The sequence below is a fragment of the Panthera tigris genome, chromosome A2, assembly GCF_018350195.1.
Source record: "Panthera tigris isolate Pti1 chromosome A2, P.tigris_Pti1_mat1.1, whole genome shotgun sequence".
Lineage (NCBI taxonomy): Eukaryota > Metazoa > Chordata > Mammalia > Carnivora > Felidae > Panthera > Panthera tigris.
In genome coordinates this window covers 23,142,859-23,166,097 of record NC_056661.1, presented here as the reverse complement: position 1 = coordinate 23,166,097, position 23,239 = coordinate 23,142,859, and the positions used below count along the sequence as shown (strand labels likewise).

The 23,239-nt window shown below is 44.4% G+C and overlaps 2 protein-coding genes across 2 annotated transcripts in view; one reads left to right on the top strand and one right to left on the bottom strand.

Moving 5' to 3' along the window:
• Positions 1–1,996, top strand: part of LRTM1 (leucine rich repeats and transmembrane domains 1) — a 30,004-nt gene extending 28,008 nt beyond the window's left edge. The window contains exon 3 of the mRNA XM_042979173.1: positions 1,868–1,996. Coding sequence (XP_042835107.1) covers positions 1,868–1,920 — 53 coding nt within the window. The 3' untranslated portion in view covers positions 1,921–1,996. The remainder of the gene's footprint in view (positions 1–1,867) is intronic.
• CACNA2D3 (calcium voltage-gated channel auxiliary subunit alpha2delta 3) overlaps positions 1–23,239 on the bottom strand; it is an 858,555-nt gene that overhangs the window by 154,662 nt on the left and 680,654 nt on the right. Inside the window, exons 18-26 of the mRNA XM_042979174.1 lie at positions 20,772–20,843; positions 20,453–20,514; positions 19,024–19,091; positions 14,776–14,821; positions 14,520–14,617; positions 12,332–12,425; positions 9,267–9,362; positions 3,209–3,330; positions 500–580 (exon numbers count right to left, since the gene is read on the bottom strand). Coding sequence (XP_042835108.1) covers positions 500–580; positions 3,209–3,330; positions 9,267–9,362; positions 12,332–12,425; positions 14,520–14,617; positions 14,776–14,821; positions 19,024–19,091; positions 20,453–20,514; positions 20,772–20,843 — 739 coding nt within the window. The remainder of the gene's footprint in view (positions 1–499; positions 581–3,208; positions 3,331–9,266; positions 9,363–12,331; positions 12,426–14,519; positions 14,618–14,775; positions 14,822–19,023; positions 19,092–20,452; positions 20,515–20,771; positions 20,844–23,239) is intronic.

The window sequence follows — 23,239 nt, the reverse complement described above, 5'->3', positions numbered from 1 at the left end:
AATGGTTTGGCGTTCACCTGGTCCCAAACCCGGCACCTACAGATACATCTAACTTCAATTCCTCAGCAGGATGAGAGAGGTAAAAATCTCAGGCTCTACAGAGAAGGCACATTTCGGCTCGTGTGTCCCTAAAACAAACCCACAATTGCCTAGTATGCCCACTGTTATCCTAATGATGTAGCAGTGGGAGATATGGAGCTTACTTTAAATGAGCACACTGCCAACTTTCAAGAAATTCTCCTCTGCACGCACCAACAATTTCTTACTAGTTTGAGCATAAGAGTACTGGGAAAGATTTCTGTTGTCACAACAAACACAGCCAGTCAGAATCCTGAATTGGTGAAGATAACACCAAGCTAAGGAAGAAGTACGTGTTAGCTTTTGGTTCCTTTCAAAACTTATTTTGTGAAGAATAAACATGCTGCACAGAAGCAGTTCATTGGCCAGATAAATGGATGCCATGCTTATTTCCATTAATTGACTGAAATCCATCCTTTACCTGCTACCACAGGAGATTTCCGTTCATCGAGGAGCTGAATGGAGGTACTCGCTGTCACCACATTGCTTTTGTTGACTATTCCTGAAAGAAGAAAAACCATCACAACAAAAATGGAGATGGTTGTGTGCCCAGGTTAAGAGAGTAATCATACTGGCCCATGGCCACCAATTCTGCAGATTGTGTTAGTGCATGGTTCCCAGACTCAGAGTTGGCCAACTCTGTTAGGCCACAGGTGCTGTGTAGACAGTCCTGTCAGCTGAAGGAATCAGTGCACTGAGTTATGACTGCCACACTGGGGGCGGGGGAGGGGGGTATCCGGCCTCTTCACATCAAAATTATTAAGCACCACTGGAGGGACCACATTTCTCTTGTGATTTGTGGTTACTAATTACAGTGTTTACTTGTGTTAGTGATCATATTTACACTGCCTCTCTAAATACGGCTGTGGAGAGCTACATGAGATAAAGTTTTGAAACTGTTTTACAAGTTGGGAACTTTAGTTTTGGTTTGTTCGTTACAACTTTACTGATTTATAAAATTCTAATTTCAAAACCAATTTTTCTTAGCAAAACCATTCCAATCAGGGATAGACTTGGAATTTAATCCTTACTCCAAACTCTTATTAATGTGGTAACAATAAGGCATTAGTATGAAGACATTTTCAATTACTAACAATGGCTCCAATATCCATAAATTAAAAGACCCTGAGCACAGGTTTCAACCGCCTCCCCCCTTGGTTGATAATTGTTAGCACAATGCTTGCCTTATAAAAGGTGTTCCATGAATGGAATCCAATATGAACTGGGAAATGGAGAGGGCAGACCTGAATTTGAATACGCTTATGACTGAAGCAACTGAGAACCTTCTCCTGGCTCAAGCCTAAGCAGTAATAAAAACCAGCTTGTTTTCCAATATGTGCAGGTAATCAACACATGGTAGAAACAATAAGACAGCTTCATCATAACACTTGTACTTGGTGATGTTACATTCTCCGAACCAAAAGGAAGAATGAAATCTCCTAAGATGTGAAGTCATCCTTAACTTTATCACGAACAAGGTAAATTCCTTTGACAAGCCCGCTTGCCAAAAACCAATTCTACAACAGCCTTAATTAGCCAGAATTTGTTTTTCCCAGACATAAGTCTCTGTAGGGAAAATGGTGAAGAGTAAAAGAAGAAACCCATACAAGGGGCCATCATTCATAAGCACACACACACAGAACACTTCGGGGATTGCTCTTTTTTTTGACTGCTCCTTTTCTTTGTCCAGTTTTGAGCAAAATCCACCCTGCCGGAAAAGAAGAACTTCATGCTTGCTTCCAGTCCAAATCTAGCAAGCTAAGTTCTTTTTTTCTTTTTTTTTTCTTAGAATACCAAGACAAAGAAAGGAGCATGAGATTGCATGATAAGAGAAGACGTTGACAGGTTTGCAGCAGAATGAGAAAGTTCACTGTTCTCTCGGTTGGTATTTTCAGCAATAAAGTGTCATACAAACAAACATAAAGAAAGAGTCTTAGTCACCCGGACATTTGTATCTGAGAACACACGTGTGTGTGGCCATGGGTGCAAAGGAGTACAGACTCCGAGAATTTCAGTTTTTCCTGGAAGGAAACTAATTAATAATCTCCTCTAAAATTCTACCTGCTCAGGGAATTTCTACAGTAACATTTGGCCTTTCCTTGAATATCTTCATGAATGAGAGACTCTCTTCCTAACGAGTCCATGCAACTAGTTATTAGATAACTCTTGCCAACGTGTCTTCTGCAAATTTTGAAAGCACTCTTTCTGAAGACGTTTCCATTCATGGAAATGAGCAAGTGCTAAGAACCAAGGAAGGGGCTTTGACACTAAGCACCAGAAAACCGCCACTAGGGCTGATTTCAGAATGCTTGAAAAAGACTAATATGGTGGCTCTAATATAAAACATAAGTATAGACTGAACTGTCTAAAGCAATCCAAGTTTATAGAACTAGGTCTTATTCATCTCTGAAGTTGCTACAAGGCACAGTCAGAGCCTTCCACAAAATGAGCACCAAAAACTATCAGCTGCGTGAGACAAGAAAAAGCCAAGGACAATCGAAAAGTATGTTCAGTGTGTTTTGCTTCTAAACATGGTTGAAATAAGATGGTGTTCAGTTCTTTTTTGGAGGGAAGCAACCTTAGTTTTTTTATAATATAAAATCTTAGGACTAGAAAAATCACAGGTTATGCGCTTTTCCTGGGTCACCGCAGCCCTCTGTCAGGAGATCACAAGTCTACACAAAAATCTCAGCTCTCACTCCTGCATGTTGATTTGAATCAATTTAGTTTCTGATGGGGGGACTGTGGGCCTCCAAAGTGATGTGATTCACTGAAAGTTCTGGCAAAGGATGTTATGTCTGCATGAATTTTCTCCAAGTGGGACCATGATAACATTAAAAAAAAATCTACTGAGATGTTTGTATTCAAATTCCACACAGTAAAAAGTACCAGTCCTGCTTTGTGAAATGCTCTTTTCACACTTCAGTTAAGCAAAAGCTTCATTTTACTTGGGGCCATTGTATTTATGAAACAGGTCAATGGTTCAGTGCTGGGCCAATATTCAGCATTGGTCCTCAAGACAGAACTTGGCTCCCTCCAGCATTCAGATGGCCCCCACTACACTCTGCATGCAATGCCCGGGCCAGCAGGACCAGACAGACAGAGTCCCAACTCTAACAAGGACCCCTACCTGTGCTGAACGGGATGGAGTAGACGAAGCTCCCTGGAATCTGCTCCGCAGCTCTTCGGTACCAGAGAGGGAAATGGTCTGCGTTAAAAATGTTCTCCTTGTCTCCAGCTTTCAGAAAATCCCTGGAAATGGAAAGGAATAAGAATATGTCAAAAAACCACAAATAATCCAATTAAAAAGTGAGCAACGTACCTTTTCATTTTTCCAAAGAAGATATACAAATGGCCAACAGGAACATGAAAAGATGCTCAGCATCACTCGTCATTAGGGAAATGCAAATCAAAACCAAAATGAGATATCACTGCATACATGTTAGGATGGCTATCACCAAGAAGACAAGAGATAACAAATGTTGGTGAGGGTATGGAAAAAAGAGAACGCTGGTGCACTTCGTAAATTGGTACAGCCAGCCACCATGGAAAACAATATGGCGGTTCCTCAAAAAATTAAAAATAAGACTACCATCTGATCCAGCAATTCTACTGGGAATATATACAATGGAAACAAAAACCCTAACTCAAAAAGATATTTTCCATTCACTGCAGCATTATTTACAACAGCCGAGATATGGAAACAACCTGAGTGCCTATCAAAGGATGAATGGATAAAGAAATGGTGGCATATATACCACACATTCCACACAGTGGAATATTATTCAGCCACAAAAATGAGAAAATCCTACCATTGGCCACAACATGGATGGAACTTGAAAGCATTAAGCTAAGGGAAATAAGTCAGACAGAAAAAGACAAACACTATAGGATTTCACATGTGGAAGCTAAAAACAAACAAAGAAACAAAGACAAACAAGCAAAAACCAAAAAACCACCAAACTCAAAAAAAAGAGATCAGATTTGTGGTTACAAGGGGCAGGGGTTGGGGGATGGGGAATGACAAGAAGGTTATAAGACAACCTGGGGACTACAGCTAACACTGCCGTGTGACCTACAATCAAGCTGTGAAGAGAATATTTCCTAAGGGTTCTCATCACCAGGAGAATTTTTATTCTTTTCTTTTTATTGTATCTATATGAGAAGAGAGATGTGAAGTAAACCTACTGCAGTAATCATTTCACAATATATGTAAACCAAATCATCATGCTGTACGTCTGAAACGTATACAATTATACGCCAATTATTTCTCAATAAAACTGGAAAGGAAGAAGAAAGAGGGGGACGGGGAGGAGGAGGGAGGAGGTGGGGGAGGAGAAGGATCATGGCACCACTCAGCAAGGAAAAGCCGGATGTGGGTATGTCCCAACCACCTTTGTCAGGTGAAAACAGTGTTGGCTTTCTCAGTGCAGAGGGAATCTGTGTAGCATCATGCACCCCAGATGGCTCAGAATTACCCTGTAGAACTCCAGCAGTCAGACTGTCTGTGGGTGAAATAATTTTTCCTAGTATATCCAGTGACCGAATCATCTTAGCATCTAACGCAAGCAAGCAAAGCCTCCAGAAATCGTATCACAAGACCAAAGAAAGGGTAGTCGGAAAGCTGTCTTGCCTTACAATCCATACACGATCACATACCCTTGGAAAGATCAAATTAAGTAGATTTCACTCTTCTGAGAAAAAGTATAACAGAGGTAGCAGTGGGCCCTGTGGATATCCTTGCTCCCTCCCTCCCTCCACCACCTGCTCTCCAGCCAACAGGACTGCTCCAGCTGTCTGTAAATCCCTTACCTTGCCCAGCCTCCTGCGCCCACTGCCCACAGTGCTTCTCTCTCTCCTGAGGCCTACCCGCACTCTCTTCCCCGTTTCTTCCTTTCAAAATCATATTCCCTTGACAGTGTGCCTCAAATCCCACCCACCACACAAATCCACAGAGACATTAGCAAGTTCCTGCCCCACAGCCTTGGTCTCTCACACGGCCTTCTCCTTCCTTGGTCTTACCTGCTCTGTCATGTCCCCGTCCCAAACCTCCTGAAGTCTCTGAGGAAAGAAGCTTTGGTTCCCATTTTGGCTCCCTTCACAGAGACTTACACATCCTCAAGTTCCAGCGAATGTTTGTTTGCTTCACTTATCTCCAAAGACTCATGTTTACTCTCCCAAGTGCCTCATCTTGGCTGAGACAGTATAACTCGGGGGAGGAAATGACTGCCTGGCTAGTCCACAGTCTTCAGAGATCTTGCAGGAAGGGAGAGCAATCAAGGGATGGAAAGGACAGCAATCAGGGGACAATGTGTATGCAGGGAAAAGGCCACTGATTGAACCAGAAATGGCACCATGTTCTATCCATCAGTTTGCAGTGTGAAGTTGGATCACACAGACCATGGAGAGAAATACTCAAATATTCTCCATTGTTATAGCAGGGTTGAATTTATATGCTAAGTTGTAACAAGTTGGGTTATTAGAAACTACTTGAATTGTCTTCTAACTCAGGAAAGCATTCTGTAGTTTTAGGGTATGGCCAGGCACTGATCTCTTGATCTCTTTCTAAGATGCAAAGCTACCTCCTAGAGGAAGCCCGTGCCATTGGAGGCCACCCTTGAAGTTCTCAGCATAGAAATACACCTCCTTCTAACTTACACTAGTATGTTCTAATTCCTCTCTAAGGGCAGAGACATTATTTTTCTTGACATTTCCAGGGCCTGGCACTCATCAGGCACTCAGCGTGTGCTTAATGATCACATGATAAATCAAATCTCATATTCAGATAAGAGCTCCTCAAGTATTAAAAGCAATTTGCTGAAACTTTTCTAAACAGTATTTCTCAATTCTTTCAAATTGCCACATCAGTATGGCCACGTTCCTATGTAAAGGCTCTCTGCTGTCATTCAAAAGGCCAACTGATGATGCATGGACCTCTGAGTTATTCAGTGTTGGGCGTAGGGAGTTCCAGGCTTGAGGTCACAGACAAGCTCCTCCTGGCACCGATATATTCAGTGGTAATGTTTCCTGATCCTAAAATCAATAGGACTCACAAATATTGAAATGTGACCTTTTGCTTTTTTTTTCCCCCATCAGACACGAGATTTTTCATAAACCTGACTGCGATAGGTGTATGAAGGAGACTCTGCTATCTAGTCCTCGGTGGGATGAACAGCTGTATTCCACACTGGGCCGTGGCACAACCAAGCATTTTCACTTGTGGCATTCCTATTTGGTGGTGGGATGCATATAACTATGGGGAGGAAGGTGCCCTTCTCATGCAGCAGTTAATGGTACCGGGGGCCCCTTTCCAGTCCTGGAAGGTGAGGCTAATAGCTTGGTTAGGAGGTGTGAGGTGGTTTTCACTTAGACTGATGGGACATTTGAGGAAGGCAGGCGACAGGCTTGGAACACGGCATTACTGAGTGCCCAGTGGCTGCTGCCCAGGACCAGACCACGCTGGCACCAGGGCAGCGAGCAGGAGCCTGCAGGGCATGATCTCCATTGGCTTTGGTGTTCACATGAGAGGGTCTGGTTGCCAGGAAACCCTGTAGGTCCCTGATAACTACCAAGTGGTGATTCAGAAGGAAGTAGAAGGAGAGAGTTGGTTCTACAGAATCTCTGAAAATGTTCTTCAGGAAGATAGATCTTTCTAGGTAAGATGAAAGCCTACCTGTAGATACTAGGGGCTGTTGTGGTGTTGTGTGAGACCAGTCTAGGTTTTAGGCGCAGACGAATGACCTTGGGTGAATTACTTGGGTCAATCACTGAATCTCTGAACCCCATTTACTCATCTATAAACTTATACTCACTGCGATTCTATCAGAGTTATGTATACAGTATGTAAACTGAAAATGGCTCCATCAAGTATATGGGATTTTTAAATCTCGGGAGCTTCTTTTGTTCTCTGTGGGTCACATGGAAGCTGTGAAGCAGTCATCGCTTACACTGCCTTTGTGTGCTACAGGTGTTCCAAGAGGCCACACGGAATGCACAAGATTCACTGCTGACATTAACGGGTGCAGAGGCAGGGACAGAGCCCTTGGACTAGAATCCACGTGCTTCCAAAGCAGATGGTGGTGACAGGAGGTGGCACCTCAGTGTAGCAGGCTGATGCTAGTACCAGTTAGTTCTGCGGCAGGGACTTTATATTCTCTAGCACTCTCCCCACAGCTTGGCACTTTTCTCTGTATGCCTTATTTAAAAACAGAAATTCGAAAAGCTTTCTAGCCCTATCCAAGAGTATATCTGGACAGTTGGACCTTAACAAATGCCGTCTTCTTGGACAGGGTAGGCAGGTACAAGACCCTAAGACAATGGAACTTTTGGAGTGCCTAGGTGGCTTTATCAGTTAAGTGTCTGACTTTGGCTTAGGTCATGATCTCACAGGTTCATCAGGCTCTCTGCTGTCAGCACAGAGCCTGCTTTGGATCCTCTGTCTGTCTGTCTCTCTCTCTCTCTGCCCCTCCCCCACACGCTTTCTCTCTCAAAAATAAATAAAAAACATTTAAAAAAATAGAACTCAAGGTTCTGAGTTCTATATGAGTCAATGGCATGAGTTTCTTGAAGACCGAAGAATCATCCAGATAGCCAGTGTCTACTCACTCTGGGTCACAGTTGTGTCACAGGGAGCAGAGCTAACCCTTACTTGCAGATATTTTTAGCTTCTCAAACTGGTTTTACATCCACAATTTTTTTGATCCTCACAAGAACCCAGGGAGATCATCACTGCCACTTTCCAGGGACACAGAGCAAAGGCAACCAGCGGGATGGGCCAGACCCTCATCCCAGCAATCCTGAGCGTGACCTACAGGACAGACTAGCAAGGTGCATTGTCTTGTTGTTGTGATTGTTCTTCTGGTTTGTCTGTTTTATCTCAATACAAACAACAGCCTTCCTCTTGAGCAGGAGAAAGTCAGTGCCTACATCTCCTTCTGCCTCTCTCTAGGTTCCAGAAGGAGAAGGTGATGTGTATCTTGTAATTTCTAGTCCTTCTAGGAACTTGCCCTCCGGAAAGACAATTGAGCAGGGCTAAAGGGCTGAAGAGGGCTTGGAACAATCAAGTCACAACTGTAGTCAACTTCCTAAATGACAAATTTGAGATGCTGAGAAAGAGTCCTCAAATGGGCCAGTTCATGAACCATCTAAAAATCTATTGATTTCCCACTTACCAGACTTGGTGTTATAAGATCCTATGATTGGGACAGGGCCTCACCTAAGAGGCAAGAACGCTGCTGACCGGGGCTTGCTGGGACAGGAGTGTCCCCTCCTCAGGTCTCTGTGGGGTTGCCTCTGTGGGTTTGCCAGCCTGTGGCCTTGTCATTCACCCCCAGGTATCCATACATCAGGGTGTCTGAGGGCCCACAGTAACGTCTGAACCCTCCTCACACGCACTTGGCAAACTGTCTGAATCTCGGACTCCATTTGTCCCTCGCCTAATAATGCCTCTTACTTCAGAGAAAAAAACAAGCAAGCAAACAAACTGAGAAACAGTAATCGGGCCAGAAAGGACTTCCCAGGCCCACACTAGCTCTGGTTCAACACCAATTTGAAGAGTTAAGACCCTGTTGCTCTCTGAAGATACAGAGGCTGCGCAGTGATTTCAAGGACATCTGGGTACTGGACGCTCTCCCCATTGTCCATCTGGGTCTGTTTGGCAACACAAGGAAACACTGTCCAACCCGTGTCCCACTGGACTGCCCACTCCTGGGTGTGGGGCTCTGCAGGCCCTTAGGCACAGTGCAGAGGCACCGAGGTTTATTAAAGCGCACACAAACAAATAAACAACAGACTTGAAACCCTGATTCTTGGACAGGCAGGAATCCCTCCGCAGAGCTGCGGAGCAGCTGAATGCCCTGGAGCCATCCATCAGGAGTCCTCCTTCTGGCCGCTCCCCCAGCAACCCCTGGGTCGCCAGATTCTGCGGTGACTCACTAGCGCGGGAGAGGACTCCAGGACAGTGGGCGGAAGCCAGCAAGCATGAAGAAGAAAGGGTTGCGGAAAGGCCAACAGGCAGGCGAGCACACACGCCGGGGCCTCCGCGGTAGAACAGAGAGGAACCATGTCAGCATGCTTGGGGTGGCCTGAATTTTGTTTCTACTGCTGGTAGAACCGAGAAGCTTAAGCATCCCTTGAATTTCCCATTTCAGGAGCTCCCTGGGCCCCTGCAGGGGAGCCTTCCTACTTACTGATTGGTGAGCTGCTCAGCCCCAACAAACAGGTTGATCCTCGAGAGGCCCGTACGAGTGCCGAGGAAGGCAACCTCCACGCCCTTGTCAGAGTTCCTGAAACACAGCAGCAGACAACAGGAGGTTGCGTCCAGACAGTAAGGAGAGAATGGCTTTTACATTTTAAGACTCATGGACTGCTTTATGAAAAAGCAGTTTTTCATAAAACCTGAAATTTTAAAAGAAATTATAGAAACACACACACACACACACACACATACACACACACACACGTATGCACACCCGCACCAAGCACGGAATGCAAACTCACCCCTTACAAAAGCATTTTTGGTAATTCTCGCAAGAAAAACTAAGAACTCCATTGAGTTCTGAGAACTCCAAAGCACCATGAACAAATGCACCCCCACACTAAATAGGTACATCTTTATCTCAGGGTTCTGAGTGCAAAGTCAGAAGAGCAGACAGGAATGGGAACGGCTTTATGGAGAGGAAGAAAATCATCACAGGGAACTTTGCATTAATCTACCAAGTCCATTCTTGGTCCTGAAACCATTAGTGGAATCTGCCATCAGTGAAAGTACCAGCTGGGCCACTGGGTCAAGTCTGCAGTGACCTGCAGCCTGGAAATGTCTAGGACCTGAATTCTATGCTGTTTGAAGTCACTGACTTGTAACTTCTGCCAGAGCACAGGCCTTCTTCTTACCACCATCCCCAGAGATGATTAAAGAAATGGCTTCTTTAAATCCCTGCAGGATACCACACATAGGACCCCTAAGAATGGCCTTGGCAAAGGAAACTTATTTTAAAATCCACTGAAGGAATTTTTTTTCAACTTTCAAGGCAAATATTGTATACGTTTGAGCGTGCTAAGGATTTTCGCAATGCCTACCTCTTTCACAAAAAGCGAGTGGTCTTTCTCCATAGATACATAATTTAATTCTGTGATAAAAGTATGAAGAGAATACTGTTTCTTGAGTTTGCTTCCCTTCCCTCAATGCTAGTAGCCATTTGATGCGAAGCACTATCCATGTCATCTTCAATATAAGATAATTTGGTTACTTGATCTTTGATGGTAGTCAAAGTGGCTGGTACTACCTTTAAGTATTTAAGGGGTGAATAAAAACCAACACTATGCATTTGTTTCTGCTTGCAGCCTACCCAAATTGGAAAGCCAGGCTGCCCAATCAGTTACAGATGTGGACTACAAAGCAAAGCTACCATTTTGGAAATCTTTAGCATGTGTTAGGAGTGAACCAGGAATCTTTGCACGGGATTTTGAGTTTCATGAGAGCTTAAAAGAAACATTTCCACATCCACCAGAGAAAGCAATCACTGGAAAGGTTTTGACTCTTTCCCAACCTCCTAGGGAATAGGAACCATGTTAGTAAGCAGTCTAAGGACACTTCCAAGTATAATGAGAATGGTGATCTCTCTTTGGGGCTCCAGACTCCTGTATTAAACTGTCTACTTGGGAGACTTAAGCTTAAAACATCTAGAAAAGCACTATGGACACGTTCAGTTCCAAACCAATTCTTCTTTCATTGTCTTCTGTCCTAGGAAATGGTACCACTATCTATACAGGCATTCGTGTTGTAAATCTGAGAATGACCCTTGAGAGCTCAGTCTCCCTCCCTTCACTCAGTGGACCATCAAATCCTCGGCGGCGGCGGTGGTGGTGGTTCTGAAGCATGCCACAAGTGGATCTTTCCTCTCTGTGCCACAGCCACTGCCTTAGTCTGAGTGGCAAATCCCTTGGAATGCTGTAGAAGCCTTTCTTATTGCTCTTATCCCATTAAACTATTCTTCACATAGCAGGAGGAGGATATTCTTTAAAAATGCAAATATGATCATGTCCTTCTTAACATCTTAAAATGTTCTTAAAATCGTTCAGTGGCTTTCCAACACTTGTAGTATAGTAGCCGAAATCCTTCACCTGACTCCCAAGGTCCTGAGCCATCTAGCCCCTCTGCACCCTCATCTGCCAACATCTTCGAGCCTACTTTCTATATTTCAGTTCCACTGGCCTTCTTTAAATTCCTCAAATGTGTCAAATACTATTGTACCTCAGAACATTTGCACACGTTGTTCCATTTTCCTTAGAATGCTCCCTAACCCTTGAACTAGTTTCTGCTCAGAAAGGCCTTCTGTCTTTCATCTCCACTCTCGGTCTTGTCATAGTCTGCACATCCTTACACTTCTTTCAAAGCAGTTATCAAATTCTTAATAATCTGGGATGCTACACACCACAGGTACCATGATGGCAAGGACTGTGTTTGATTGAGTTACTCCATTTCACCAACACCTAGTCCAGTGCCTGGCACACAACAGATATGCAATCGGTGATGCATGGATGAACGAATGATAAGGGAATGACAATGAGAACAGAATGAATGATAGGATAGAGAAGAGGGTTTACAAAAGGCAAGGTAAATGAATGAATGGAGCTAATGAAGAACAAAAAAGGAGAGAGAACTAAATAATGTCTGACATGAAGGTATAAGGAAAAAGGAATGCTTTTTCTTTCTATTTTCAATCTTTAATAACCTACTTCAATTAGTAAAATAATAATAACATTGATAAGCTGCTGAAGACTTTGACAACAGCTACCACTGCCCAGCCCCCTCTCCCTGCGTCCTCTGCCACAGAAAGAAAACCACAGGGTTATATCCTGACACCCTCATGAAACAGAGCTCTCACTTCCCCGTCCGACTTATAACCCGGCCTGGCCCAGATCCCAAGTCCCCTCCAGACTGTGAAGTACAGGGGGCCATGCAGGGCAAGAAGCTAAGCGCTCCTTCTGCCTCCCTCTCCCTCGCCAGTGCCCCCCACCCCGGCACACCAAATTTCATGTAACGCTAACGCTCAAATTATATGTCAAACCCGGGAGCTTGCCACCCAAGCCCGAGCCGCTAATCTGCTCTAGCTCTTGTGGTTTGGAGCTTTGGGAAAAATTAAAGCACTTTAACACCAAGCTCCCCAAACACTTTAGTTCTTTAAACCATAACCATATTTCGGACGGCTTGTGGGGAAATGGCCAGGAAAGGGGGACACGTGCAACCACTTACTCAGATTTGTTGAGGGCAAGACTGGTCCAATATGCTTCAATGGGAGCGCTCACCACGGCATCAAAAAGGACTTCTTGTATCAATTCTTTATCACCTATTGGGAGGGACAGACTTGAGAAGATGGCTGTGGCTGGGCCCCAAACGGGGGCACGAGAGGTCTCGCCGCGCTCATTTGCAGTGTCTGCAGGCCACTCTCTCCTGTGATGTGTCGCGTTAGGCATTAACAACCTCCCACCGGCTGAAAATATGGGTCAGTTCTGACAGCTGATATGCCCGCAATACAGGGCCCCCCAGAGCATCTGGATGAAACGATAGTAAACAGAGAGTCTCGGGTGTGTCACACTTCGGTTTTCTGCTTTCTCTTCCCATCTAGGAGTTGATGCCATAGACCGGCATGTCTTAGAAAGTTTGCTCGGTCCATCCGCACTTCTGTCCTCTACCTGTGGTTCTTCAGGGCCCTGCTCCCAGTCGTTTGTAAGAAGAGAGAGGGATGTGATAACTAAACACTCCTGGGACTCCTCTATTTTGTGACACCTTCCATCTGGTAGGACTGTTTGTTTTTCCCAATTTAAAGCAGGAAACCTGCCCCTATCCAAAGAGGGAATCTTGCTGGGGCTCTGTGGAAGAGGCTAAGGAGTCAGGGGGATATCATGAGTGCAGCAGAGGCATCCCAGAGCCCTCCAATCACTCTGCAGAGGGGCTAACTGTCACCTACAGCCGGCCAGTCCTCACCTTGATGCTGGCCAACAAGACAATGGCACTTTGCTCTAAAAGCAAAAACTAAAAATAACTCATCACCAAAAAGACAATGGACATAGTGAGACATAGTTACGTCTTGGGATACCATATAGTAATTCAAACAAATGCATCACAGGTAAATGATCAACATAAGTAAATCTCAACAATGCAACGAGTGAAACACAAGTATAGAACAATACACACGTTATATCGTAGATAATATAATATACCACATATAAATTTTAATATATAAAATAATGAAAATAATGGCACATACTATTCATGGATACCTATATATACGTATATACATATATATGCACACATATATACATCTGTATATATTACTATATATAGTAATAGTATAATATAATAATGTAATAATAATATAGATAATATGATAGTATAATTGCCTAGGAGTGACAAATACAGGAGGGTAGCTTTTTCTGGGAGGGAAACGGGACCACACGGGACTCAGGGGCTTCAACATTATCTGTAATGTTTCATTCCTTAGAAAGCACCTGAAGGAAATAGGGCAAAATATTAAGATTTGATTAAGCTGGATGGTAGATGTAAATTTTAAAACATATCTCTATCCCTTTGTTTTTTAAATATGTCCTTCAGAAAGTCAAAGAAAATGAAACAAAATAGGCTTATATGATGTCCATCTGATCTTTTCTCTACTAGAGCATGTCCCCAAAAGTAAATCCATTCCATGAGGATGCACTTTAGAAGCTAGATAAACGTCCTTCCAGCTCTCACAGGGCTGCTGTGGTTAGTCTAGGAAATAATATAGGTAAAGAACCGTTCACATCAATGAACAAGTGCTACCTGTCGGGGGTAGGGGCAGGTGCTGTGCTCACTGCTGGCAAATCTCTCCTCGCCCAAACTAGTCGCTGTAACTAACTTAGACCCCAGTCCAGGGGCTGCTCTTGTACTTGGTGAGCATCAGGCCTGCTGCTCTCTCCCTGCCCCCTCTGCACTGGCCACGGGCCATTTCTGACTCACTGAGCTCCCTCAGAGGCCCCGTGGTAAGAGGAGGGGCAACAGCACATATACCTCATGAGGCAACATGTGTCCGTGATGATTCCACTCTGGAGGGAAGCAGACCTCAAGTAGGCCCTGAGATGCCGCCAGTTCTGTTTCCTGCCCTTGTTTCTCATGTAAAATAAGGGAACAGATATTCACAGTCCCCTCCTAGTGGTAGTTTCCATCTTACTCAGGTGCTTGACTTAAATGGTCCGGTAGGGGGGCAAATCCAGTGCAAAAGGCTAGAATGAGACTGGGGTTTCTGCATGGTTTCCAGTGGCCCACATTCTTCCTCCTGCTCCTCTAGGAAGCAGACATTTGACTGATCATCTCTACTGGAGCAAAGCTTCCCTTGAAAGCTGAGGGGAAGTACGGTTTTCGGTTCATTGTGTACTCTGGTGACACGCACACACAGCACACTCACATTGGAGCAGAGGTTCTTTGCCTTTGAGGTAGAGCTTGATGGCTTCTAGCTGAGATAGATGACGGTGCTCCGGGTGTAGGTCAGTGTTGCAGTAGGACCTGAGAACATGACATGGGCCAAAACAGGAACACGTGAGTATTTGTGGCATCGCCTTCCTTTGCCTTTGAACCAGGAGAGGTAGGGGGGGAGTATAGAAGATTTGAAATCAAAGATGGCAACAAATACCCATGCTGATGAAGGATGGTTTAATTCTTACCATTCATCTGCCAGGGATACGTCAGGGTGCTCTAAGTCATGCAGGCCTGGAGATCAAGGAGAAGGAGTTAATGAGTAAGGATCACCTGCGTGGGGCATGGACACCCCTCAGCTTTCATGTGCTCTAAATGCTTGAGGACAGGGCCATTGAGTGGTGATGGGTAGGCACCAATGCCAAAGATATCTGCCCATGAAAAGGGACACTGGACAAAGGAAACCAGGCAGATCTCTCTCCCCACTTCCATCTCCCTAGGCCACCACTGCCGCCTTCCCAGGCTGAGTGTCCCAGGAAAGCCTGAACTCCATGAAGATAAATGACACACCAGTGAGTTCCGGGGGACAGGTTTAGTATGACGGTGGAAACACTGGCATTGGAGCCCTGCACGGCCTGAGCAGGGAGCTGGGCTGGACCACTTAACTTGTGCGTGACATTAGCAGGTTACTTTACTTTTCCAAATGACGGTTTCTTCTTGTGCAAAACAGGAATAATAATAGTCTCTAACTGATGGTTGGTTGTGAGGGTGAGATGATAGGTTGAATGATATGCAATTGTCAATACTCAACTGTTTTTTTTTTATTTTTTTAATGTTTATTTTTGAGAGAGAGAGAGAGAGACAGAATGAGCGGTGGAGGGGCAGAGAGAGAGGGAGACACAGAATCCAAAGCAGGCTCCAGGCTCTGAGCTGTTAGCACAGAGCCTGACACAAGGCTCGAACTCACGAACCACGAGATCATGACCTGAGTCATCGTACGTTCAACCGACTGAGCCACCTAGGTGCCCCAATACTCAACCGTTTTTGACCAGCAAAAGTTGCTAGTTGTTACAGGATCCAAAGTAAAAATGTGCCATCAGTCCAGAAAGGTAGCTGGGACAACCGGGGCTTGCAGGGAATTGGGGAGTTTTTACAGAATGCTCCAGATCACTCTAGCTCTGTGAAATAACTCTTTCATTGTATCTTCATGTGAGTTCATTTTGAAGGCTCATCAGCAGACACACACTTGTGAGTGATGACCTCAGGAACTCAGATGATGCTTATAGTCTGTTTGAGGATGTCAGAGTTTCCCAAATGGCCAGCAGTATCTTACTGCACTCAGGATTCCAGCTTCTTCCTCAAATACAAATGCAGAAGTAAATAGCCAAACACTAGATCTAACTATTGCCCACCCTGCTTGATTTTACAGGAAGTAGGGAATACATTGGACAGAATATCATCAGACAGAACTAAAGTGTCATTTCCTGGCTCCAACACCAACTGGTTGAATGACCTTGGGGATGTCACTTCAACTCTTTGAGTTCTATTACTCAGAAGATGTATATGACAGAGTCTACCTCATAGACTCCAGGAGAGGGTTAAGTGGGGCAGGGATGAGTCCCTAGGACAATCCATGCAGCCATGCATGCATCTATCCATCCTGTCTTCCCTTTCTCCCTCCCCTGCTCCCTTCCTTCCTTCTTTCCATATATGTACTGAGCATCAACTCTGTGCCAGATACTATTCTAGGCCCTGAGACTATACCAGTGAACAAAACAAAATCACTGCCCTCACAGTATTTGTTTTCTAGTGGTGGAAAGAGAATGAAATTAAAAGACATAACATATCAGTTAGTGATAAGGGCTATGAAAGAGAGTGGAATAGGATAGGCAGCACCAAGAGATGAGAAGTAAAAGAGAAAGAGTTCCAATTTTGAGTAGGATAGTCAGGGAAGGCTTCACTGAGAAAGTGACTTTTAAGCAACGACCTGAAGGAGGTGAGGGGCCGAGCCTGTAGATAATGGAGCGTGTGCTCTGGCAGAAGGAATAACCAGTACAACAGCCCTGGGATGGGCTCTCACCTTCCTGGAATATTGGGTTAATGATGTCAATTCTATTTTTATAGTTTCTGTTCTCATCAACCTTCATCCACAAAGCCCACTCTGCCTCTATTTCATAGGACCTATAGATAAATCTCTGATGGGAAGATTGTTCTGATTGTTTCCTCTATGAGTTCCCAGGCCACCAAGGAAACTGAATTGTTCTCTAAGTTGCTCATCTCTGATTTGGGTCCTTCTGACACAACCACATCTACTGGTGACTGACAACATGGACAATAATGACATAAGCTCTAATTTATTGAACAACTACTATGTTCTCTTTCTCTGTGTATGTATATAATGGCATATATGTATATATATGCATGCCAAGGAGATTCAGAAGAGAAACAATTTCAGCAAGTGGAACTATAACCCATACCTTCAGCCTCAGTAGCAACTCCTTACATTTTGAACAATGTCTACCTGTTGACCACCTTTGTAACATATGACAATGGGAAAGCATGTTGAAAATTCCCACATTCTGTGGGGCAGCATTTCTTATGGAAGATCCCACAGAAGTGTGGTTGCCATCCCCAAGAAACTCCTACCTTCTCCAAGAACAGAGCAGAACAATAATTGTGCCATGGCCCTTATGATCAGGACCCTCTACTACTTGGCCCAAGTGGAAGTAGCTTTCTCAGGCTCGGGTACTCCAAGTTGGCAGGATTGCAAGCCCTCTTATTTATAGAGAACCAACAAAGAAAGCAAGATCTGACCTCATTTGTGTGGATAACCAGATAGTCTCCCCCTTGCTTGGGTTCAAACTAATTTCTTGCATGGTGATTACAGTTAGCTCTGAAATTCTATGACCTCTCAGCCTCACAGCTGTGGAACATACAGGGAGAGGTGATGGCTAAAGAAATGACCCAAAAGACAATGCAAAACAACTGTGTGTGTGTGTGTGTGTGTGTGTGTGTGTGTGTGTGAGAGAGAGAGTGAGAGAGAGAGAGACAGAGAGACAGAGAGACAGAGAGACAGAGAAAGAGGTAGGCCCATGTACTGAGGATTGGCTGAGGAAATGGACACATGAGATGCAAATAACCCATTAATAATCTCTCTCTCTATTGTTCTGACCATGAGCTGTTCCCTCAGCTTCACCTCAGATAGTTTAGACATGTATTTTCTGGCTTCATGGACAGTGATATCCACAAAGCCACACATGGCTCATACAACCAGAAAATTCTAGAAGTTAAAAAAAAGCAATTTCTGAGAACACAGCCTTTTAAGTATCTTGCCCAAGTAACAAAGTTGTCTGCTCTGTCTTATGTGTCTCTGGGAAAAGAGGCCATATGATTGATTAGCTCTGAAATGGGCACAACGAAAGCTTTCAATCTTCTTTCGAGTCCTTAAGATCTCACAATGACTTGTGAGACAAAGACTCACACCTGTAAAACAATGCATGCTAGTTGGCAGTAGACCAGAGGCTGGCTATGGAACTTGGCATCTCGGGATCGCCAATCTCTTCACTCTCCACTACATCATTGGAGAGAGCCCCAGGGTCGTCCAGCTTCTGGAAGTTCACCACATGCACTTGTAAGCAGCTCGAACCAAATAGAACTGGCTTGTAATCAACCTTCCTGCTCTTCGCCATACTTTCTGGGGACACCCAGAAAGAGCACTGGTCTGGTCCTGCTCCTTCTCTGTGGAGATGCAAAATCTAACACCCAGATCGGGTGAGTGACTTACTCAGGGCCACTTGGGGAGTGGAGACTTTCAGAGCTCAGCCTCACCCCTCCCTGTGAACTGGTGATACTGGGGAAGGCAACTTCTCTGAGCTACTGGGTTGTTGTAAAGGGCAGTACGGGTGTGGCAGTGGTTTAAAAGTTTCAAGGGCTGTAACAACTGCTACCATTCATTGGGAGTTTGAGTACGCCTATGCTTTATGAAGACAAGAGGACCTGGGAATCTAAAGGTGCTCCTTATTCTTTCTGACCTAGCTATATCATTTAAATGATCATATTTTCCCCCTTGGACCTGGGCTGCCTTGAAGCACAAATGAAATCTGTGGCTCAACTGTAGAAGACTAAGGCTTGCATGCCGTTGTTTTCATTTTATTCCTCCTGGGCTTGAATTTTTACACTACTTTGTATTTTTCTTGGTCGTGATTTTTTATGCATGAGAAGAAGATAGTTGGTGGATGATCCTATGAGTTGGCTCAACAGGTTTGTGGATTAAAGCAGAATATAAACAAATGAAACCATAAAGAAAGCCACCCCTAGTGGGGGATTCCCACCGTTCAGAAAGCAAGCTCACGTCAAGTGAGCAATCAGTTGAGTCAAATGCCCAGGGATTGGAGAGAGGGTTGAACAGATGAGCAAGATCTTTTGTGAACCCAATGGCTGGGTCTGGGGCCTTTCCCCCATCCTAAAAGATAAAACGGGTCAAAGCATCATCTTACCTTCTTCAATGGTTACATTCCCTCGGAAGAAATATTTCCCATGGCCTCTGGAGAGCGCCACACCTAAGCTGTGCAGAGAAACAAAGCAGACCTTGAAATCCATGGCATTGACTGGAATAGACTTGTGGGTTAACTTTTTATTTTCCATTTTCACATTTCCACTTCATGTTCTGTAAACAATTTTTCCAACAGTTTACTTTCAAAACCCCACTGATTATAGTTGGTGTTCGTTTTTCTTAGGTTCAATCAGCCGCTTCAAAGCAATTTCTGATTGGAAGTGCCAGCAGCCATTGGCTGCTCTTGTGCATCTTGAAAGAGGCGTGGCAAACTGCTAGCCCTTCTCTCGGATGCCCTCGAGAGAGCCATACGCCCTGGTCCTCACCACTACCTTACATACTCCTGCCCTACATTCAGCCACAGATGGGTCTTTCCAGACCCTAGAGCTTAGGACTAGGGAACCTTCCAAGGGTGAACATAAAAATTTCCACTACCACTAGCATGTGGCCACATTATTGCATTGTGGGCGTCTGTGCCCAACCCTCTCCCTGGTCTAATAGATTTTTCCCACTCTCATGAGCTTGATTTAAGCTCCTTTCTAAAGTAAGAGAATCTATTTTGAAAACACAGTCTCTTCATTTGGCAAACCCACTTAGTGGTCCCGTGTTCCCTCGATTGCTCTGCTTCCAACTGCAATTAAACTCGGGATCCCTGGCAGTCTATGACAGCAATGCCATCGTTTATTTTTCAGGTTAATCTATAGTCAGTACATTCTTTCTCTCCTTAGCTCTGGGAGGCACCAGCTTGGGAATGTGAAGCAGCCCCACTGAAATAACTTCCTACAAAAGTGTTACAGCAGTAAGGTCACAGGAGCAGGAGACTATAGAATGCCACATGCATGTCTGAAAGCAGGCAATGGGGCAAAGCCATTTTTCAGGACTGTTACAGAGAAATAACAGGATTCAAAGGTAGACAAGCACAGAAGTACACTTCAGAGAAATTAAAATGGAAGCACAACACGTAAGGATGGATATGCTATTTCCTAGTTTGAAGGCCTGTTTTTTGATCATGGAAATAAAAGGTGAAATGGGACTCACTGGGCAGCAAGTTAGATAGATGGTTAAGGAACCTGGTAACCCTCTGAACTGGTCTCTCCACCCTTAGTTGGAACCCCCAAAGCTTATTTGCTCGATAATGAGATGCAAAGCCATGACAAATTGAGTGAGTCTTCCTAGGTGAGCCTGAACCATCTTCCCCCTTCTGGAAAACAGAAACAAAAGCAGCCTGGGAAAAGCCCCTTCCTCACTCTTTCCAGCCTTTCGGCAGGGTGTTTGGTTATCTTCAGATGACGAGCTCTGAGAGCGTCAGCAGGTTTTGTACAAACACAAGTGATGGATCTGATGGAATGTCCATGTATTATGGTCAGCTCTACCTGAAAGGGGTACCCTTGATGTCTGTATAATAGTAGTCATTTGTCATCACCAAAACCCGTTTCTAGATTGAAAAAAAAAAGTCGTAGAGAGAAGAAAACATGGTTAGTCTGCTAGGTGACGTTTTCAGAAATAAATAAAAATAAATGGACACGCTATGATCACGTTAACAGTACTACATGAATCTTGTTTGAGATAAGTAAAGACAAGAGAAAAATGATCTCAGCGAAAGATATTTATTCCAGATAGAGCTTTCAAAGCTAATTTTTCACAGTGGTTTGTTTTAAAGTAAAGCGGCTAGAATGTTTGAGAAAAATGTACCCCTTTGTCCACTGTCTTCTTCACCTCCATAGAGAACTTCCCAGTCTTTCGGTTCACCATGGCGTTTCTTAACTGAAACGACAGAAGGAAGCTGGTATTAGTCCTTTCCTAGGTTGCATGCCCTCTGGGCATCTTGCGTCCTGCAGCTAGGGAGCACATTTGGTGGTGCATGCCAAGCACCCGCGCTCTAGAACAAGGCTTCTCCAGAGTACACATCCAACAGCCGCTATACCAGGGGAGAGAGGCTAACAGCGTCAAATGACTTTCGACTTCAGTTTGGGGTGCTCGTGTAAACCTCGAGGCAGCCCCAATGAAAAAGCCTGGGCTATGTGGACGACGCCTGAGAGTCAGAGAACGGAGCCCCAACAACCGCGAAAACACTCATGAGGGCAAGAATGTCTCTGGGGACAAGTTGTGTTTTCAAAAAGGGTATTAGTTTGTCATGAAGAAATCGTTTTTCAAAACATAATCAAGTTAAAGATATTTTCCTACATGGTATTTTTTTAAGCCAACCATTTGGAAGACAGCGATTCACTTTCTATGGCATGAAGCATCTTCAAATGCTCTCGGAGAAATCTGAGCCAGTTAATGGTCTCGCTTACGGTTCACGGGCAGTGACAGGGCAACCCGGTATCTGAGTTCTGGAGGTCCCATCTAGGGACAGTGAGCCTCATGCTCTCCTTCCGCCCCTGGCTGACCTCTTCTAATTATGTGTGGCCCTTCTGTGGGTTCACAGAAGGACAGCAGACACAGTGATGAAAGACATGGGCACCAATGGGAGACGAAGGGTATGCCATTTAATGGAACAGGAGCAGATGCTAACATGCCACAGCCTGTCAGGAGAGACTCTTTCCTGGCCTTGTGCTTGGTTTTTTTTTTTTTTTTTTAATTCTTTCCCCTCTTCTCTCCTCTGAGGAGCTTGACTAAGATCTGGCCGATAGAAAACTGTAATGTTTGCAAGCAACCTAAATTTGATTCGGGGCTGTCTAGATTTGGGTTCACATTCCCGTCTTCTGTGAGAGAGAGTCAAAAGCATAATTTTTAGCTGGAGGCATGTATAAAATAAAACATATATTTTACTCTAGATATTTTTTAACAACACATAATGGGCATTTCTGGAAATATTTTCCCATTTTAACTTTTGTGGTTTTGGATGGGGAGAGCTGGTCCTAATTAAGTCTACTTTCTAACTTTTAAGAACGGCTCGATTTATCTTTAACATGGTTTTCATTTTTCCTCTTTCTGGTGCCTGCCTAAAGCCATTTGGGACCCTCCCCTCTCACATTCCCCAGGCAAGTCGGAGATTAGGTAAGCTTCTCCATGAGTCCCTACCACCCCGCCCCCAACCCCCAGTAGCACTGAACAATCAGCATCATCCCCAGGCGGCTCCAAGGCCAAGGTCACTGATACTCTCTGGAGGCAAATGGTTGGATGATTAGTCTGGTCTTTTTCTTTTCTTCAATTTTAACAAAAACAGATTACACTTATTGAACACCTACTTGTACGCAGAATAGCACTATAGTTAGGAAGTGGACTCCAGAGCTTACGATCTTGGACAACTCGCTTACCCTCTCTGTGTCTCAGTTTCCTTTCCTGCAAAATGGAACTAACGACAGCACCCAACTCACGGAGTTGTCATGGGAAGTAGATGCACTGATATTTAGAAGACAGCCTCGTCCACCCTAAGCACCGAGCACATGTTTGTTGTCTACCGTCATCACCTCCAATCACTGTCATTACCATCCTCCCCCTTCCCTTTGATGTCAGACCCCGGTCAATAGCTTAAGGAATCAGAATTCAAGCTTGAGTTTGCTTGACCACAGATGCCCATGCTCCAAACCGACGTCTTTCCAACTTTGACTGTGAGCCACATAAGAAATACACCTTACTCTGTGATGCACTCTGATGTCTCTTAATAGGTTTCATTGCTTGGAAGTGCTGCTCATGAACAAATAACGGATTATGGGAACCCCCCTGCACCACGCCCCCTCCCCAGTTCCTGTGTTAAAATCGTGGCTCTTTACAACCTGCAGGTCAGCCCAGAATGAAAAAGGGTCAGCCCATGGTAAAAAGAAATAACCCAGGATATCAAGACTCAAGTCTTACTGGTGACACAGACCACTGTTCTGTGACCTCTCTGTGGCTACGTTTACTCCTCTTTCATTCATCCCATCAAAAGTGTTCTAAGTGAGGCCTCCCAGACCCCAGGATCCCATCAGGTGCTGCATAACGGTGTTGATCAGTCTTATAAAGCCCAGACAATACTTACTTGTCTACTAAGCTCTTACTATGTGTCAGGTACAGGTTTTAAAACCCTCAAAATAAGGCACAATTATTATCCCTGTTTTACAGGTGGGGAAACTGAGGCACAAAATGAAAAAACTTGTCTACGGTCATACAGGCTCTCTGCCCCTTAAACCCATGTCATTATTTTTGTTTCTCAAATCAGGAGAGAAAGCATTTGGACA